The sequence below is a fragment of the Lissotriton vulgaris genome, chromosome 5 (genome assembly GCF_964263255.1).
Source record: "Lissotriton vulgaris chromosome 5, aLisVul1.2, whole genome shotgun sequence".
Lineage (NCBI taxonomy): Eukaryota > Metazoa > Chordata > Amphibia > Caudata > Salamandridae > Lissotriton > Lissotriton vulgaris.
In genome coordinates, this window is record NC_141693.1 from 1,230,505,452 (window position 1) to 1,230,527,170 (window position 21,719).

The 21,719-nt window shown below is 49.2% G+C and overlaps 1 protein-coding gene across 1 annotated transcript in view; it reads right to left on the reverse strand.

The window, feature by feature from the left end:
* IPO9 (importin 9) overlaps positions 1 to 21,719 on the reverse strand; it is a 429,396-nt gene that overhangs the window by 131,871 nt on the left and 275,806 nt on the right. The window contains exon 16 of the mRNA XM_086923071.1: positions 1,347 to 1,495. Coding sequence (XP_086779197.1) covers positions 1,347 to 1,495 — 149 coding nt within the window. The remainder of the gene's footprint in view (positions 1 to 1,346; positions 1,496 to 21,719) is intronic.

The following is a 21,719-nucleotide window of genomic DNA, read 5'->3' on the forward strand; positions in this document are numbered from 1 at the left end:
TTGATACAGGGCTTTGCCTTAGATGTTGTAACCAATATGCTGCATTGTTACATACGTGACAAGAGGAGCAAATAATCTGGAGGTCGAGTGTATTGTGAAAACAGATCATCTGAATCTAGAGCACATTACTTCTAAATCTTCCTCTCCTATTGAAAAAGAAAAGATCAGGATCTTGTGTGTAATAGGTTACATAAGGAATGAAACCAACAGCACCATTGGTCTGGCTTGTAGCTTTGGTAGAAAAGTTAAATAAAAGAAATTACAGTACTCTTTCAGGAATGCGGTATAATCAGTGATTATCTTTTTGGCTGCCATGTTTCATGCAACACAATCACACGGTCTACTGAGGGAATCAGAGTCTGAATATCTAGTGTTTGCACGAACTGGCTGCAAGTCACCCAGGAAGGTCATTCCGCTGCGGTTCATCAAACTGCTCAAAATCAATACATGCAGTTCACTCTTTTTTCTTGCCACAGATAGGCAAATATGGATCACACAACAAACTGGAAGGTTACAGCTGAGATTCGCATCTCCACAAGACAGACACAAATATATATTTCGCCCATCTTTCTATGAGATATTGGTGAGGGAAGCTAACGGAATCCTTACTCTACAGTATTTGTACAGGAGCACCGTTTGTCCATTTACTTTTTTAGGTTAAAAATGCCATAATATGGTGTATTCTGTAAAATCAGCTTTACCACTGACAAGTCTATTTCGACTGGTGTCATTTAAAAACAAATACAAATGTAACTCATTTTCGGCAAGTTGTCACTACTTAAGTGGCTTTAAACTGAAAATAGATGTTTAAAGTAACGTTTGAGTCCTGCATATGTGTAAAGGAATGTTACGGTTTATTTCAGAACCAACTGAGGGATAATAAGATGAGGAGAACAGCGTGAAGATTCACAAAGTGATCTTGGTAAAAGTAGCCGTCAATGCCATGATCCTAGCTACGATTCAGAGGCCAGCACTCTCAGAGAGCATCACGCCCAAAGAATGGCAAACACTGCCAGCCCGGTCTCAGTCTATGCAGTCAGGCTTCATTTTTAACACAACAGCAGTGTTGTAAAGCTGGAGCAAGCATTTTGCCATTAACAGGGGAAGAAAGATGACCTGTTGGTACACAGTAGCCCAGGAGTCTGGAGGAAAGGAGACTGTACAGTGGAGTAAAGCGCACAACACACTTCAATTGTTATGAGGGAGGTGGCCAGACAACTGACCTCAAGCACATCCTTACCTCATTCAAACACACCAAAATATTACTCTCCACTGAGAGACTATTTCATCATTCAGACTTCATGTGCTAGTGCCTGGACTTCATTTCACAACAACACAGTACTTACTGAGCAAAGCCCAGGGGGAATCTTATCCACAGGAGCATGCATAATGCTGACAAGGGTCGGGATGAGCCTCATCTGCATGGGTCCCTGGCACCCTTCTATCTGCGCCAGCTCCTTGAAGATATCTTGGGCTAGAGAAGCAACAACCGGATCTGAAGGGGAAAAGGAAGAACACGAGAATCTTTCTAAACGTCCTCATAAGCCTTGCAAACAATGAACAGTATACTTAACATTGAGATAAATCGACAGTCATGAAAATAAAAGCAGTGAATTGCCTATGAAGCAAAATGTAAAACAACTTATCAAGTCCCATTATGGGGAGCTGAAAATTTGACGTGGTGTCTATGCTTGGGAAGCATCACTGGAAAATACATTCGAGAACAAGCCGCCTGTGGTCTTGTCACACAAAAATGGTTCGTTTGAGGTATCAAATGTGGAAAGAAAAGATGCTTCTAATTTGTCACCAAGGGCATTTATTATCTTTTTAGAACCTGTGCAAAATAATTTGTTTTACATAAAAGTCGATTCAAAATGAAGCAGCACAAATGTAAATCACATAGGTACTTTTTTTAATCCGTCAACTATTTTCAAAGGGGAACAAGCATTTACAATGCAATGGTCTCGTCTTTGTTAAAGTTAGAGCTATTGGCATTGTAAATGTCATTTTTCCAATTTAATGTTTTTTTTAACCGATAAATATATGGTATTGTCATTTACAATGGCAATAGGTAAGCATTAGAGAGTATTAGCAGTGGTTAATAGTTAGTAGAGAGTGACATAAATAAAAGGTCTGTCACACTGCTGTCTCACACTGCTGTCTCTCTCACACACACTACTGTCTTTCTTACACACAATGATGTCTTTCACACTCCAGGCACAGCAAGCCACATCCAGACACACCGAAGTACGAGAGACTTGCACCAGTATGCCACAGACTCGCACACAGAGCCCCCCCCCCCACCACCCCCCCCCCACACACACACACAGAGCCCCCCACTCACACAGAGCCCCCTCCCCACACACAGAGCCCCCTCCCCACACACAGAGAGCCCTCCCCACACACACAGAGTCCCGCCCCACACACAGAGTCGAGCCACACACACACACAGAGCCACACACACACACAGAGCCACACACACACAGAGCCACACACACACAGAGCCACACACACACACAGAGCCACACACACACACAGAGCCACACACACCCCGAGCCACACACACACACCCCGAGCCACACACACACACCCCGAGCCACACACACACACACCCCGAGCCACACACACACACCCCGAGCCACACACACACACCCCGAGCCACACACACACACCCCGAGCCACACACACACACCCCGAGCCACCCGCACACAGACACAGAGCCACCCGCACACACACACAGAGCCACCCGCACACACAGAGCCACCCGCACACACACACAGAGCCACCCGCACACACACACACAGAGCCACCCGCACACACACACACACAGCCACCCGCACACACACACACACACAGCCACCCGCACACACACAGAGCCACACACACACACACACACACAGCGCACCACACACACACAGCGCACCACACACACAGAGAGCCCCCCCACACTCACACACAGTCCCCCCTCCCCACACACACATAGCCCTCTGCACACACACAGAGCCCTCCCCACACACAGAGTCCCGCCCCACACACACAAAGAGCCACACACACAGAGCCACACACAGAGCCACACACGCACACACACAGAGCCACACGCACAGAGCCACCCGCACACACACAGAGCCACCCGCACACACACAGAGCCACCCGCACACACACAGAGCCACACGCACAGAGCCACACACAGACACAGAGCACCACACACACACAGTCCCCCCTCCCCACACAGAGCCCTCCCCACACACACACAGAGCCACACACACAGAGCCACCCACACACACAGAGCCACACCCACACAGAGCAACACCCACACACAGAGCCACACACACAGAGCCACACACACAGAGCCACACCCACACACACAGAGCAACACCCACACACACAGAGCCACACCCACACACACAGAGCAACACCCACACACACAGAGCCACACACACACACACAGCCACACACACACACACACACACACACAGCCACACCCACACACACAGAGCCACACACAGAGCCACACCCACGCACACAGAGCCACACACACACGCACACACACACTACTTAAAATAACACAAGCTACGTCGTGGACAAGTCTTCCCTTACGAGGAAGTGAAGGAGGAACACATGTAACATCCATAAACAGGAGGCCATATGCATTCCTCAGCTAATACTTCGCAGACTTGCTTATGTGAGATTCACTTACACGTAGACATACACAGTAGGCACCATACTCACAGTGTGGCCTTGCCACCTAATGATGTAAAATAAAGGACAATTAATTATATCACAAAAGGGGAGGGGCTGAATCAATCCACGTCATCAAACCCTTTTGCCTTGCTCACTAGAACTGTGCAGTAGCAACTTCAGAACTTTGAGCTACCCCAGCCTCCCAGGGTCTTCGAGACACAGGAGTGGACTACCTAGCTTAAGGAGGGAGTCGGCCTATCTTCGCCCTTTCCGAAGCACGTGCTTCTTGTCTACGCCTAGTCTGCGCTTCACTAAGATGCCAAATAGAAGAACATGAGCACAGAGCTGTAATACACATTTTACAACATAGCGTGCTACTGTTATACCTACAGAGGCCCGACCTTCCTTCCCTCTTTGCAGCTGTTACGGACACTGAGCCCCTTGCGCCCACCGGACTAAGTTGCTAAATTTGACCTTCAGTTTCCCTCCCACGTTTCTCCCCCAACGGCCTGACACAGGGTCAGTTAAATGGCTGGGGCATATGCTATCATTTCACCAGCCGCTCCTATCTCTGGCTAGGCTTCTCAGGGGTTAAACATCCAGGCCTGGTCCATGCAGTCTGTCGCTGTGGCACACGCCTCTCACAGGCTTGTGCCTCATCGCGGGAAGCTTCAAAATAAACGTTACGGTACATAGTGGGCATGCGTACAATAACACGCATGCGCACTAAAACCTAAGCACATTGGGAAACGTTCCAAATACACACAGAAACACTTAAAACAAAATTATAGTTGTTTCTGTTGCAGTTTTTTACATGCTTCAACTTTCCATTGCACAAGCAGCAAAACGCCTAGGTCCTAGTAAAACCACTTATTTTCCTGTTCTAATTCCTCAACTGAACCCACGGTGATGAGTAACGAGAATTCTTGGAACTTGTGGGTTATCTTGCATGACAGTGCCTACTGCACTTGTGATGTGTACCGCCTCTTCTAAGTACCCTGTCAAACTCCTCCAGTCAATATGCTTAATAATAAACCCAAGATGACTTTCCTTCTCCTATTGATGTCTCTCATCATACTATTTTCTATATGTGCATCGTACTAGGTAGATTTGCACGCTGTAAATTAAATACCTACACACGAGTGTGAGTTGAAGGCTGAGATATGTCATAGGAGTTGAAGTCCCTAATTCTGAGGAAATGTGCGGGAATACTCTTTAAAACTGGACGCTCTTTGTAGCCCTGCATATAGGAGTGGAAGCTTTAAGTTTTTTTTCTAAACTCGGGTGGCAGATAGCGGTTATTGGGCATGTGTGCGTGGACCACTGTATAGTTGTTGTGAATGAATGGAAAAAGTTTGTGTCATTGTGGTTTACGAGTTTCCGGAAGGTCATGTTACCGAGCATGTGAAGGGAAACCTCTGAACTTGTACAGTGGCAAGTGGAACCCCGGCCATGCTACCAGAGTGTGAACAGACACGAGTGTACTCTTGCACGTCAATGAAGTCTCAGGTTATTGTGCATATGAAAACAGAACCAATAGGAGCGGTGGACTACGTAATTGTTTAAACTCGTGTTATAGTGTTTGCGACTAAAATACAGCTTTACTGTGCACATGTGTGTGTACAACCCCGTCACTCTGCAACTGTAAGTAAAAGCCTGTGCTCATGTTATTTACGTGCGTGGAGGTCTAAGGATATCTTAGTTTCTCTTGGTTCATATATATATGCCAGCCTATCCCGTGTCTCCCTCATGAACTGGTAGTGGCTATTGTCACCCTCAAACACTGCCTGTGTCGTTGCTGGCTGGGACTCAGTCGCACGGTGGCGGGGTCAACCTAATTGAATGATTAGGCGCTTGCCCTTTCTTACCCCCACAGATCCCAAGCTTGAGCTGAGACCGGTCCAAGTTGTGCACGTAATCTCTCAGGTACCTGTTCAGGAGGTCGGCGACCACAGACTACAGCACCATAGTGACAGCTGCTGCAGGCGCACTCCTGCTCGCACTGATGGAGCCTCCCTCAGCGCGCCCTCGCCCCCTGACAGCCCCACCGCGCGCCCCCGCTCCTGTTATCCAATGCGGGCGCGCTGTGTGGCTCAGTCCCCTTACTTGCACATAATTTGTGGAACGCTCACCGCTGTTTGGCGAGTCCGGGTCCCGGGGTGGATTTCTGTGGGCGCCATTTTAGATTGGGTGAGTACTACTTCCTGCGGGCGCCATCTTGGAGCGTCCCCACGCTCGAGATGTACTTTGAGACGCCTATTCAAGGCAGACTCTTGCGCCTCACTCTGTGATCATTTGCTGCATTAGCGCAGGTCGCGCTGCCAGTGCGCTGCACTTTTTATTCTGCCTTCATTGTATTTTTGTTCTTTTAGGTTGCTGTATCCCCTGCTTTTAACTCACTGCTTTGTGTGGCTCAGTCCCCTTACTTGCACATAATTTGTGGAACGCTCACCGCTGTTTGGCGGGTCCGGGTCGGATTTCTGCGGGCGCCATTTTAGATTGGGTGAGTACTACTTCCTGCGGGCGCCATCTTGGAGCGTCCCCACGCTCGAGATGTACTTTGAGACGCCTATTTAAAGTCGTCCTCTCCCGCGCAGTGGGACGCCGTCGCTTAGCCGGAGTCGTGCCAGAGTCCTGCCCGTCTGCGCTCGTCCGCGTCGAGGTAGCGGGTGCGGGCACAGGACTCTGGCTTCCTGCTCTCATCTCACCATGGATTTCATCGCGCCGTTCAGGTACAACCGCGCCGATCTCCTCTCCATTAGGGACGGTCTGTTGGCTTGTACACATGATCTGGTGTTCCCACTCTCGGGACCTTATGACTGTCCTTGCGGCAGTTTCTCTCTAGATTCCCCCATCGGGGTGCGCTCTATTGAAAAACCTATCCTAGGTACTTGTATTGACAACACTGAGCGAGCACTTAGTATATGGAGCCTTAATGTAAGATCATTGGTCAAGCACCATCAGTCCCTTCGTGACATGATTGACAAGGACTCACCTGACCTCATTTTTCTCACTGAGACTTGGTTACAGGACGCCGATTCTGCCATAATAAATCTGGCTTTTCCTTCCACCTATACGGTATTTACTCTGAACCGCACTTCTAGGGGAGGAGGCATAGCCATGGCGACAAAATCCTGCTTTCCGGCGGATTGGACAGCTCTTGATCTGCCGATGTGCGAGAGCGCCTCTTTCAAGGTTACTGTCAGTCATCAGTTCACTCTTAGTGGCCTGCTTATTTATCGCCCTCCAGGGAATGACACGGTCTTCAAGGCTGCTCTCGTTGACATGGTCAATTCGTTAGCTCCTAGATGTGCTAACTATAACATCGTAGGTGATCTGAATATACATCTTGATCAAACGTCCTCCTTACCCATTAGCTCTTTGATAGCGGACCTTGAAGCCATGCAACTGAACCAACTAGTCACCGCCCCCACCCATATAGGAGGTCATATCCTTGACCCTTTCTTTACCACCTTGGCTCGGGCTAGGGCATCTGACCCGATGGCGGTGGGTTGGACTGATCATTTGTTGGTCAAAGTGTCATGTCCCTTGGATGACTCTCTATTTAAACCTGTGGACAGACTGACCCTTAAAAGAAACTGGCGTAAGCTCAAAATGGAGGAGTTCGTTAAAATCTTGGAGGCACTGCCCTTGGGCAACCTGTCGAATGTGGAACAGGGATATGAACAGTTATGTAGCTGGGTCCTTACTGCTCTTGATTCTCTTCTACCAATGCGCTGGTCGAAATGTCATGCTAAAACGCGCAGCCCATGGTATAATGAGACCCTTGCCGAGCTCAAGAGAACATGCCGGCAAGCTGAGAGGGCGTGGAGGAAATCCTTCGACCCTACATTAAAATCACTGTACTTCACCCAGCTTAAGATCTATCACAGAGCTATCTGTCAAGCCCGGGCGGCATATTATGCCTCTGAGTTTTCAAACAGCCCTAACCCATCTAAATTAATATTTAAAGTGCTCAAAGATCTGATGGGAAAACGGGCCACCTCGCCTGAAATCTGCACGGACTCTCACTGTGAAAGCTTGGCATCCTTTTTCGTGGAGAAGGTGCAGGTAATCTACCGAGGGTTTTTTTTTTTTCTTTTTTAAACCTTTATTTGTAGTAGTGGCACACAACTCAGAGGCATGGAGGACAAAGCATCAATAAAACAATACAATACTGTTCATGGTACACACACTGGATAGGGATCATCCTTACAAGGGCTGGTACAATGCACGTATTACATATAGTGTCCTGGAATAAGAAACAGCCTTCTGAAGCTCACCCCCACCCCCGATCAGGGGCGTAGGTTGCGGAGACTTAGACCCAATCTGTCATACACAGGCAGGCCAGCAGGTCAGGCAGGAAACACCACTAGTCACGCCACCCCTCCGTTCGTCGTGGTATCTAACAGACAGCTATCCACATCCCCCCGTACAATATCGTGTCGCATGTGCAGCAAGCGAGCGCAGCTCTGTCAAGTGCTCTGATGGTAGTCCACGGGAGGGTAATCAGAATAGGGCGCTACCCAGTGCAGGGCGCAACGCACCTCAGCACAAAGGCCAACTGTAAAGACTGGCGGCCGTAGGGACCAGCACGTTGGATCGCTCACAGAGGCCCATTACATCCAAGGATTATGAAAGTGGAAAGCAACCAGTCGTGTAACCTAGGTCAAGTGTATCATACTCACTACGGGCTGCCTAGCGTCACCTTATCAGTAGCCGTTCCACCTCTCCCCTATCAGGACGGGACGGGCCCTCCCCATCGTGTGATCTATAGTGTGGTGGGTGTGGTGTGAGGAATTCATGCACGCTCATGGGTCCGGTATCGACTCGTCATCACCAGAGGATTCGCCGTGAGTCGCCTGAGACAGCCAGTACACCTGCAGGGGGGACCAAAAATCGCTGGGTTTACAACGGGCCTGCATTAGCTCTGCATAAACGCCATGCTGATCCTGGCAGTACTTGAGATCGTCCAGCCATTCCTTAAATTTTGGCGCCCTCCCCCTCCCCCATCTGCAAGCAATTTTTCTCTTCGCGAGTAGCAACGCAATATCAACATACCGACGGTCAGACTTGGGAACATTCCTGGTGTAACCCAGCAGCATCACCACTGGGTCCATGGGAAGAGGGCCAGCTATCATAACTTGGAGTGCAGCGTGAACCTGCTCCCAGTATGCCTGAATCGCTCCGCACTCCCAGGCCAAGTGGAGGAAATCCGCGCCCTCCGCACGGCATCTCGCACATCTATCATCCTCCGAAAGGTGAAAACGCAGCTTACGCACAGGAGTGTAGTAATATCTTTGTACGAATTTGTAGTGAATAATTTTTAGTCTACAGCTGGAGGAAATTTTGGCCGTGACTGAGCAGCAATATTTCCATTGTTCATCGGTAAGTGCAGCCGGAAGATCAGAGTCCCAGGCAGCTCGCGCTTTGGCCAAGACAGGGGGACGCTGCTCACGAATGGCAGCATACAATTTTGATACCAAATGTCTGCCGTCTGACACCAGCAAAATGTGCATAGGCAGAACCGTGCTCGGCTCTTCCGGGAAACTGGGGAGTATATCCCTCATGCCCTGTCGCAGCCGTAAATAATAGAACACCTCCATTGGCGTCGGTGGGGCGGTCTGGAAGATCTGCTCCTTGGTGCGGAATCGTCCATCCTGAAACAGATCGCCCCAGGTGTGAAGGTGTACTCGGGTGCACATGGATCGGAATCCACACTCCGTCAGAAGCGATAGTTTCGGGTGGTATGCAAGGGGCATTGCCGGTGAGTAGAGCATTGAAGCCCCTAGCAGTTTCGTCACTCTGTGCCACGAGTCTATGGTGCAGGTGACAGTGGTAGCCGGCGTCTCAACATCTCCCACTAGCCCCATCAGCATGCCCTTGAGTGGCAATGGGTGAACGATCCAATCCTCAGCAGCAACCTGGGGCATAAAGGGAGCAGGGTTAACCCAATGGTAAGCATGCTGAGCTTGAGCACTGAGGTAGTACACCTCAAGGTCGGGAACGTCAAAACCTCCTCTGTCATAAGGCTGTGTGAGGACATTCCAGCTAAGGCGCGGCTGCTTGCCTCCCCAGAACAAGCGCAGCAATTCAGTGGGAAGTCTTTTAAAAAAATAGGCCCCCGGGTAGTAAGGTACATTCTGGAATAGATATAAGAACCGTGGGAGAATAACCATTTTTATCAGGGAGGCTCTGCCTGCCATCGACAGCGGCAGGGCCATCCAGCGAGTCACATTGTCAGTCAATTGTGAAATGGCTGCCCCATAGTTCAGCCGGATCGTGTCTTCCCTGCTGAGCGACACCTCGATTCCCAAGTATTTTAAGTCAGAGTCGCACCACTCCAAGGGGTACTCCAGCGCAAAGCGGGTCACTGACGCCGTGAGGGGAAAGAATTGTGACTTGTTCCAATTGATGTGCACTCCAGAAATGCCGCCAAATAAAACAAATTCCCTCAGCAGTGGATTGAGGTTGTCCTGCGGGTGCCGCACATATAAAGTGACGTCATCCGCGTAGAGGGATATGCCTATCTGCCTTTGGTTGCAATTAAAGGCGCTGGCCTTATGTAGTTGTCGGATCCTGCAGGCCAGCGGTTCGATTGACAGGGCGAAGAGCAGGGGCGACAGGGGGCATCCCTGCCTAGTTCCCCTCGTAATTGGCATCTGTGCCGACAGTACACCGTTAACGACGACCCTGGCGACTGGGGAAGTGTACAGTAGTGTAACCCAGGCGATGAATATACGGGGGAACCCCATTCTGCCCAATATGGCCAGAAGATATCCCCATTCCACCGAGTCAAACGCCTTGGTGGCGTCTAAAAATACAGCAGCGACCGGAAGCTCAGGTGATATGGTGGGTATGAGGGAGAATAATGTGCGGAGGTTATGGGATGTAGCTCTCCCCGGGATGAATCCAGATTGATCTGGCAGGACCAGGGTACTCATAAGGAGGGATAGCCTAGTCGCAAGTACTTTCGCTAAAATCTTCGCATCACAGTTCAGCAATGACAGGGGCCTATATGCATCGGTGTCCACTGGGTTTTTCCCTGGTTTCAGTAGCGATGTGATCGCCACCTCCCTCATAGAGCCTGGCAATATTCCCTCCTCTAGCGACTCCTCGAATACCTCCTTCAGTACCGGTGCCATGATGTCGATATAACATTTATAAAACTCGGCCGGAAGGCCGTCAAGCCCTGCAGCTTTGCCATTACTGAGCGACATGATTGCGTCCCGGATTTCGTCCAGCTCGAAGGGGCATCCCAAAAATGTCCTATCGCTATCACTTAGCCAACAGAGTGCTATATCGTCTAGGAAATTGCCAAACTCCATCTCACCTGACTGTTGTGTGGAGTACAAACGTTGGTAATGCTGCAGGAAGGTGTCTTGTATCCCTTTAGTATCTCGGGTAGGTCCTGCCCTCTCCATCTGAGATCTCCAAGATATGCGTGGCGAACCGTTGATGCCTCGTAAGCGCTGCCAAAACTTTTCCCGGCCTATCTCCCTCGCAATACCGTCTGGCAGTCCAATATTTGCCTCGAAATTTCGCTTCTCTGGCCGCTTCTTCTTCATAGGCTGACAGTTTGGCCCTAAAAGCCCTCTCTAGGTCAGGGCAGGGATTCCTGACCATCTCCGCCTCTAGCGATTTGAGTTCCGCTTCGAGAGCAGTCAATGTACGTACGATTTCTCGCAGCACTCCACAGCTCTTGGAAATTGTGACACCCCTCACGGTAACCTTAAAGGCCTCCCATATCGTTTCGACCTTGGCAACAGATCCCTTGTTCCTAGGGAAGAAGGCTTCAATTTCCTCGCCTAGTTCCTGCTTAAAGACAGGATCAAGAAGGGCCGAAGGGAAAAGTCTCCACGGGGGGCGTACTCTTGCATAGCCAGGCATCTCTATAACCGTCATTACAGGGCAATGGTCCGAGTATGTACGAGGCAGATGTTTTACCTGGACGATTCCCCCAGCTAGGCCCCGAGAGACGAAACAGTCGTCGATTCTTGCCCATGAGCGTGCGTATGTGGTAAAGTGGGTTCCTTCCCTAGTTCCCGGGTGTAAGTGTCTCCAGCTATCCAGTAATCCCGCCTCTGTAAGTATACCCTGCAGCGCATCCCTAGCTTTCGTGTTATATTGTCCGCTACCGTCCGATCTGTCCATCCCCGGATGCAATGAGAGGTTAAAGTCACCTCCCCAGACAATGTGTGTAGCTTCGACCTCAAGCACATGACCCCATAACGTCAAGAAAAAGCCCGGTGTGTCAACATTTGGTGCATAACAGTTTACAAACACTATTACATCAGTACCCAGCCGCCCCCACAAAATCACATATCTCCCCTCCCTGTCTGCACTAACCCCCATCTTCTGAAACATCAATCGTTTATTCACCAGAATGGCTACCCCCCTGGAATAGGTGGAATAGGAAGAAAATTCTCTCACATTCGCCCATCTACTTGCGAGCCTGGGAACACAGCGTGGACTCAGGTGGGTTTCCTGGAGCATCACCATCTGCACCTTGTTCCTATCCAGATATGCTATAACATTCCTACATTTTCGGGGGTTATTAAGACCTCGGACATTCCAGGACAATATGGACACAGTGGATAAGGCGTGATCACCCGCACTCGTCATCACTATAGATAAGCACGCATATTCCCAGCGCTCCAGCTCTTCGCAGGAACGTAGCCAGTACCAGTCCCTCCGCCAACACGAACCATTGCTGTGCAAGATCATCCACACCAACATACTCCGCATCTCCCGCACCAGCACGCATACCATGTACCTCACCCTCAAGAACTCTACCACTCTCAACAACATCCATCCCAACATGTAATCCCCCCCCCCCTACACGCGCACCTTTCCAACTCCCGCAGCACTTCCCCACCCCCAACCCACTGAAGCAACCCAAACTTGCCAGTACCAGAGTCCCACCCACCACCCCAACCCCCAAACTTAACAACTGTAGTCAAACCATGTGGGGTATCCCCTCCTGGAGGCATTAGAGATACGCACCCATACACCCCTACTCTCCCCTCCCGCCCCGCAAATGACATACGGGGAAGTCAGAGAAGAAGGGGTGGTGCCTGGCATACATAAACCCTGCAAGTGTAAGCCTTCACAACACGTAAAAAAGAGAAGGGAGGCCTCCTTAATATGGGTATAAGGGACAAGGAGGACTAAGTAGGAAAAACACAAGGGAAGTCCCTGGTTTATGTACTGACTTTGGAACCTAAGTGTAGTTCATATGTACCAAAAAACTATATCCCAGTACTAAAGTATAAATTCATAATGACACTGTAGTACACCAAATTTATGTAAATTTTAAAACAGAATTGAGAAAATAAGAAATTAAGAACCTTAGAGTTTGTTGTTTTATCAAATAAATGTACAGTTTATTACAATGTTCACAAGGTTAAAAACAATCATATGCACAAAATAAAAAATAATAAAATATCACAATGAGTTAAAAACAATGGGTTTCAGAAGTCACAGTTTGTTTTCGTTGTCGACGCTGCGTTTCGGTGAGTCTGTGATACCACCTTCATCAGGACAAACAAATTTCTATAAAAAGACATTACAATTAGAGGACATCCTTTTTTTGTGCAAATAGAGCGTCTAGAGCTCTCCTTTTTTTTATCAAGCATTAATTAGACATATTAAACCTTCTATCTTCCATTAACAACAAACTAAACATCGAGCTAAAAATCATGATACTTGATGGGAATATCAATTGCATACTAAGGTTCTAACGGGTGTATGGGTGGGAGCAATTTTGGTACAAAGGACTATCACTATGGTCTCCATAGTGCTGTTGGCTAGGCAACACGTGTGTCAGGCTGCTTCTGAATGGGAATAAGTCTGAAGCGTACCTGTGTGTGAATTCTTCACAAGTCCTCTTCCGTTCAAGTGCGAGGAACTTCTCATGTATCAATTTCACGAAAATGGCTTCCTGTTTCTTAATTTACAGGGTGCTATTTCTATAACAGAATGTAATGAAAGTCAGTACTTCATTTTTTGTCCATTACATTATGTTTTTTTTCCCAAAAGAATACTCTATATAAGCGGGAATTTCACAGTTACTCTGGTTACCTGTTTTGAGTACAATGCTCTGGATTGTAGAGGTTACCGGAGGGGTGCCACCGATTGTGAATTAGGGGACTGTTAGGAGTTAAAAGACAGGAAAAAAGGGGCCTCAGTATTCATATTTGGACCAGTGAATCTGTCCTGTCTATACTGAAGGGGTTAATTGCCTAGATTTGAAAACTCACCAAACATAAGGATTATGAATGATCCTTCTTTCCTGAGTTCAACCGCGCTACTGGATGCCTTCAATCATATCCAAAGCGTTGGGTAAAGAACACTTGTGGTTGGTTTAGCATTCAACCTATTGGGAACATGTAATATATATCATGATAAGTACTCCCTGGGGTTATAATAAAAAAACCTTGAAAAAAGTTTTTAGTTATCACTGGTTTTAATTCTATCTTCTCCGTTAAGGAGCAATTGACGCGGGAGACAAGGTGCCCGAAGTAAGTATCGTTCCGCATATTATTGAGCTAAAGGCGCCTCGAGTTAGAGAAATGCCGCAGGTCGACTTGCAGTTGTCGGCATTACGGGGATAAAAATGGCCATATGAACTACACTTAGGTTCCAAAGTCAGTACATAAACCAGGGACTTCCCTTGTGTTTTTCCTACTTAGCCTTCACAACACACCATCAAAGTTCCTCCTCGCCTCCCACCAGGCTAAGCCAACAATGTGGACAGGGGGATCGGCCATGGTTCCGCCCATTCCCCCTCCCTCCTCCTGCAGCTCCACCAACCCACGCAAGCCCCAAGCCATTCCAATAGTGTACATTGGGCAAACCAGCCTTCACTCTGCAACGAGTCCTTATTGCCAGGGAGCAGCCGTTCGTGTCCACGCAGGCAGGCAGGACCATCCTGTCGGCTGTATGGCAGAACCATTGAAGCAATTTCCAGTAGTTCAACAGTACCCAATAGCCAAACCATCATGAGGGCTTCACCCCCACACGTCCTGTACGTCAGGTAAAGTAATGTGCAAATAAAGCTCGGCGCCTAAGCATCTGCCACTGCCCACTCTTATTCAGCATTTCTATACAACTGTGCATTCACAGCAATAACCCAGCAGCGGAACAGAATATTCTAGTGCCCACCATCGCTCAGCAGGCTATCTAGGATGCAAGGTAACAGTCATCATAGGCGCCGTAGGCTGTGAAGGGAGGTACTCATATCCAAAGGCAACAGTGTCCAAAGTGAACAACAACAATACAACAAGGAGCCATCGAGAAAATGAGCATCAGACCACTATTAAGACTCATCCTGCTCAGCCGGATTGCCTTCTGCCTCCTCCTCCTCAACGTTACGTCTGTCCCTCCTAGCAGCGCGGAGCCTCTTTACGTAGTCCTCGGCTTGCTGCGGAGTCGTGTTTGCCCTGATGGGTCACCCTGAGGCGTGCTGGGTAAAGAAGAGCATAGTCCACCTGCATGTCCCTTAATTTTTTTCACATCCAGAAATTTCTTCCGCTGGTCCTGGACCATGGGTGTGAAATCTGGGTACAAGGAGAACTGTACACCATCACAGGCCAGGTTCCGGTTCGTACGAGCTGCTCTCAGCGCCACATCCCTATCACGGTAGTTGAGTAACCTGGCAATGATAGGACGTGGTTGCGCCCCCGGTTTGGGGACCGGGCCCAGAGAGCGGTGCGCCCGCTCAACGATGAATTGATTAGAGAAGGCCTCTTTACCCACTGCGGTGAGCAGTATGCGTTCCACGTATTCCTCCATTCGTCCGGTGTTGGTGGATTCCGGAACTCCCGTGACGCGGATGTTATTGCGTCTACTCCTCGCCTCCAACTCCTCATTTTTAGCCGCAATCACTCTGAGGATGTTATCCATGCGGGTGAGGCGCGTTTCGTGAATGTTGGATGTGTCTTCAGCAGTGGATATGCGCCGTTCCGCCTCCGTCAGCCGCTCCTCGTGGACTTCTATCTTCTGCGCTACCCCGTCCATCCCGGAAGATAGGCGGTCAACCTTATCCACGATTGTCGCGAAGCCCTGCCGCATCTCGTCGATAATCAGTCGCAATTCTGGAGTCACAGGTGCAGGGGATGACTCTGCATTCGATGGACCTGGAGCACCACTAGTTCCCATGGTGCCTCGCGTAGGTTTTTTGGCGGCTGCGGGCTCGAAGGATAGTTTGGGTTGTTTAGCGTCGTTTTTGCCCATAGTGCCCAGTCCGTTGGCGCTACTCGGGGTAGGCAAATGGCGAGCAGTAGTAGGGTTCCTCACCCCCAGTCTATGGCGCTCTGCCGGCCCCCCCTAGGCAGTATCAGCTGTTGAGCAAGTTGGTGATTCCCAGTGGCCCCCCGTCCCCCCCCTGCGCCCCAGTCACAATGGTCAGAGCGCAATGAGGGCCCACGTTATGGTGGCCGGGCCGCAGCTCGCCCGCGTAGCACCGAGCAGTCCCTGGCGCCAGGAGCGCACAAGAGGTGGAGGGCAATCCGGCGCTGTGTGTCCAAGCCCGCTCCCACAGCGTTAATGATGGCAGCAGTATCCCTCAGTTATGCCAGGGAGGCCTGCAGGGAGGCATGCAGCGTGGCCGGGAGTGATGGCGTCCCCTGCTGCAGATCCAAGCGTGACGCGCTGTGTGCACCAGGAGCGCCAGCCGGCACCAGGTATGGACCCCCGACCTGCTTCTCGGCACCGCGCCGTTTGAGGTGGCAAGACTCGCCCCCCGTCTACCCCCGGCGCTCTGTCCGCTGATCGGCGGCAGTAGGGTCTCTTAGGTGTCCCAGGGAGGCCGGCAGTGAGACGCGCCGTGGGGCCGGGTGCAAAGTATCTCCCTCCGCATTGTTTGCTCTGGGAGTTTCCGCCGGTCCCAGCGCCAGTCTCCCGACTCGCCTCCCGCTGCGGCGCTGTCAGAAGGGGCCGGACTCACCTCCGCTAGGATCCGGTGACTTGCCCGCTGGCCGCCCGACTCCCAGGCCGTATCCTGTAACTTCGCGGCCCAGCCGCCTCGTGGGACGCCGCGGCCTCGCGTTGGTCAGCGTCCGGGGCGCCGCAGCAGCCGTCCGCAGTGCCTTCTCCCGGTGGGTGCACTCAGCGCCGATACTCAGGCGCCGGACCACGGATCCTCGCCAGACTCGGTCAGGGTCAGCAGCACTCTTATATCCACCCTCGGTGTGATTTTCAGGCGTCCACTTCCAGGTTAAGTGGAGAAATGCAGGATGATTCTGGCCAGGCAGCCAGAGCCTCACAGAAGTGCGGCCATTAGCTTGTGCGCCCTCTAGCGCCCCCCAGGTAATCTACCGAGGGTTCATGCAATCTGTGCCCGGTGATGAGCCCAGGGCTGAAAGGGCTCTGGACTGCGAGCCTCTGTCCTCCCTACCTGCTTTGTCGGTTGAGGCTTTTGATACTCTGAGCCTTAAAATTAAATCTGGTTCCCCCCTAGACCCTTTGAAGCCAGAGCTTATTACTCTTCTCCCGCCTCTATGCCGTGAGCCCATACTGGACTTGATCAATCTCTCACTCGCTGAGGGCGTGGTTCCTGCCTCCTGGAAGCAAGCAGTGGTCAGCCCCATTCTGAAGAAGTCTAATCTCGACCCTCTGCTACCCGAGAACTACCGCCCCATCTCCCTCCTGCCCTGGACCGCCAAGGTCACTGAGGCACACGTGAATTCCATCTTGTCTGCCCATCTCTCTCGCAATAATATTCTTGACGAGAGCCAGAATGGTTTTCGCGCACAACACAGCACCGAAACTGCTCTGCTCTTTATGAGCGAACATCTTCGTTCGGTGCTGGATGCGGGGCAGACCGCGGCGCTCCTCTTGTTAGACCTGAGCGCCGCATTCGACACGGTGTCTCATGACATTTTGATGTGGCGGCTGGAGGAAGTGGGAATTGAGGGGAAAGCTCTTCAATGGTTCCGCTCTTTCCTCTCGGACCGGTTTTTTAAAGTGGCCATTCCACCTGGTCAGTCCTCTTTCCATCCCTTGGGACTAGGAGTCCCTCAGGGCTCTGCGTTGAGCCCCACTTTGTTCAACTTGTATGTGAAACCGCTGGCTGCTGTTGTCAGACAAAGTGGCTTAACCATGACATCGTACGCCGACGACACGCAGCTGGCGGTGACACTCAGTGGGGACCCTGAGGTGACTGCCCCCAGGTTTCGCGCAGGGCTTTTAGCCGTGGCGCATTGGATGCGTATTAACTGCTTACAGTGAAACGCCAAGAAAACCGAAGTCCTGATCTTAGGAAAGCAAGCGGACCTGTGGGGAGATCAATGGTGGCCTCCTGAATTGGGGGTGACTCCCATCCCAGCGGCCGAAGTAAAGAACTTGGGGGTCTGGCTGGATTCCAACCTCTCTTTTACCAGCCATACAAAGAAGATCGCTGCTACCTGCTATGGTATTCTGCGAGGACTGAGACCAGTCCTCAAATTCTTCGACCCCCCTACTCGGCAACTGGTGGTCCAAGCCTCTATCCTCTCTCGGCTGGACTATGGGAGTGCTCTGCTGCTTGGTGTCAATCAGGCCGAGGCCACCAGACTGCAGAGGGTGCAGAATGCCGCTGCGCGGGCCATTGTGGGCCTCCCGAGACGGTGCTCTGTCTCTGCAGCTCTGACCTCCCTCTACTGGCTGCCGGTCAGACAGAGAATCAAATTCAAGGCTCTCTGTCTGACATTCAAGATCCTGAAATTCTCGTCACCTCCTGCCGGGTCTTGTTTCCCCGTATGTCCCCCAGGCGGTCTCTCAGGTCGGAATCTCTTCATCTAGCGAGCACGCCTAGGTTCAGACTGAGTAGGATAGGAGGTCGTTCATTTCGTGTTATGGCGGCTGGATTATGGAACTCCCTTCCTGTCCATATCCACAGCCTGACTCTCTTCAGACGTGCGATAAAAACTCACTTGTTCACCTCTGTTGATTGATCTCCTCTCTTTTCAGTGGCGATTTGTTGTGTTGTGGTACTTGATCAGGCGCCAGGACGCCCCTTCGCTGGGGCAGCTGTGCGCTGAATAAAAGTTATTAACATAACATAACATAACATCATGCGACTGCGCACAAGCCCTCGACCTGCTTTTGACAGGCGTAACACGGAAAGCGCGCCGCCCCTCAAACCAGTGTGAAACTGAACGCGCCCGCGCGCAGCCTTCAGTCTTGTGACGTAGGGTGAAGGGGCGCGCCGATGCTGTTGATCACGAAAGAGAAACCCAAGAGAAAGATTAGACATAGAAACAAGACTGCGCGGCCCTCCCTGCCAGCAGTCCTTGAAGCAGCATTCAGGCGGAACACTTAGTTACGTTGTAGCTGCCCAAAATTAAGATACAACTTTGCAGTTAATGTTGTGAATCCGTCAAAAGGAAAACATATATTTTGTAAATATTTAAGAAGAAAATAGCTTTTCGGCAAGTGGTGTTTAAACGAAGACTTTGTTATTAGCAGTTCGAATCACAAAATAATTGACCTTCTGACAGCACGGTTCTGGACTAATTTCAAAGGCCTCTGGGCTCACGAGGAGGTGTCATGTGACGTCCGACCGCCGCCCAATCAGAGCCTGCCGGCCGGGCTCCACGCGCTTGCCATTTCTCACTGAGCCCTGTCCTTTGTAGACTGGGGGGCGTGTTTTTCTTTCGAGAAAGAAACGAAAAAAAACACGCCCCTCAATCCGAAAAGGACTGGGCTTACAGCGAAAAGAGATCATCACAGAGACCTCTTCTCCAATGGCTGGCCGCTGTTTAGGAGGCCAGCCAATGGAGAAGAGGGGCGGGTTTAAGCCTCACTACTCAGACATAAGATCTCGCCAGCGAGACTGCGCATGCACAGCCTACGCTAGCAGAGACCTAAAAAAGAAAGGAAACAGGAAGGTATCAGTCGCAAAGAAAAATGATACTGAAACATAAGACAGCAAAAATGATCAAGTTTCACAATAGAATGAAGCAATGGGTCATATCAAGGGGAATAAAGAGAAAGGAACCGCAATGCCCATGCCCTCTTCTGCCAATTACCATAGTTCCCTAGAGGAACCAAGCGGACTGATTAAGTGTGTTTGTCAAACCTTTTCGGAATCAGTGCTTATCAGAGTTTATTCAGCTGACTAAACCCCAAAATAGACACGCTGTTTTTCCAGTGTTTACAAAACATGTTGTTATAAAACACATTTAATTTAAAGGAAAAGTAATGCAGGGTATGTAGTTTTCCTATTGGCAGTGTCCCCACAGGACTTCTGTTAGACTGCTTTAGGCATAGAAAATCTATGTATTGAACTTTCACATCTCATTTCTCTTGTTTGCATCTTATTCTCTCACACGGTCTAGTTTACAGGACTATAAATGGATTTCAAAAGTAAGAGCACTGTATTCAAATATGTTAATCAACAAATACTGGACACAGTTGGAGGTCATTCACCTACTCCTTACTCAATATTTTGACATTGTTTGGGTGGTCAACCCTGTCAACAACATAGTACCTTGTGAAACATTTAAAATTGTTAATAACTTCAGATTAATTTGCAGCCCTGCATTCTAAGGCACCTAAGACTTGAACCTCTAAGCATGCTTGCCACTGCTTTTCTGCACTCTTTGCTGACTACATTAAGGTGGCGCTGCTGGTCTGTGACATCCATAGCTGCTAAGTGTCCCCATGGCAAATGTTTCACTTCAGATCAGTCCTGACCTTTTAACAGACATCACATTGTATTCTAGAACTTTACATTTTGCTATTAACATTGTAACTATTGACTCAAAACCCCCAGAAGTGAAATGCTGGTAATTACAGGATTAGCGCAAGGTACAATACATAACTATGGGTCACCTTGTAGCTATACATTGTGCTGGTAAGTGGACATCTTAGGTTATGCTGTCAGCATTGTTCCATGAGCATGGTGACAGCAATCTGTTCTCAGGTACCTATCACTACACCATGCATTGAATGACAGCGGTTTTCAGCAGTTTACCTGCTATCAATACTGACTTGCTACAAAAGGAGTCTGATGTATCAAAGGGTTTTAGCCATTCGGTCTGTGGGTAAATGTGTTAGTAACTAAAGGGCAAGAATGTTATGAGCCAGCCATTTCACCAGTCCGTAAATAAACTACAACGCTGCCAAAAGATTAAATATGATTTTAATATTTCCATATTATCTAAAGTGTATAAAATTAGATCAGACATAAAACATGATTCTAAACCCTGCACCTTTAATCCAAACACAAAACTGGAAGAAACGAAAGGAAGACAAAATATTTTAGTGGCATCCCTAAACAACAAATTTCAAACCAAATGATCTTTGAGTAATCTTTCTTTCTGCTACTTTGCATGACAAAGTTTCATTGTGTTGGTATCTTCAGGAAGAAATACAAAAGGCTCATTCTCTCTCATTTTTATTTCCTTGAATTGAATTTTTGGTTGCTGTGTGCAGGTTTTTATCAGTGTCTACACTGAAAAGGGGCATTCCCTTTCAGAGTGATTTTTAAAGTTATCATAGGTTTAAACCTAAAACAATATATCCTACAAATGAAGGATAAACTGAATCCAAAGTAATAGATGTTACCTTTACTGTCTTGAGATTTTGATTAACAATCAAACATTTGAACAGTAGGCTCACGCCACAATTGAGGAGGGTGAAATATACAATAAAATTGAAGAGGATAACATTTAATATACAAAAATATCAAGCACAGGTTTCGTTGAGAAGCATGGGCTTTTTGTTCTTGAATAAGTAAGCGAGGTATGGGCAGATCCACATGTCAGCGCTCGGCAAGTAAATCAAAGGGAACATTTTTGACAAGAGAGAGTCACCTCAAGATAAATGAGCTTGATACCTACTGAGAGGGCTTAAGTTGGACCCCCTACAAAATAAGCATGAAACAACATCTAGTAAAAGGTTGCCTAGATCTTGCTAAGCACATATAAACCGCATTGTAACTCAAGTTGTCAAATGTATCCGGCAGTTTCCAATAAATGCTTTTGGTGCCAACAACTAGGTGAAGGGGGATGGCTTCATACATGTTTTACATTTTTGGCAGCAAGTGTTTC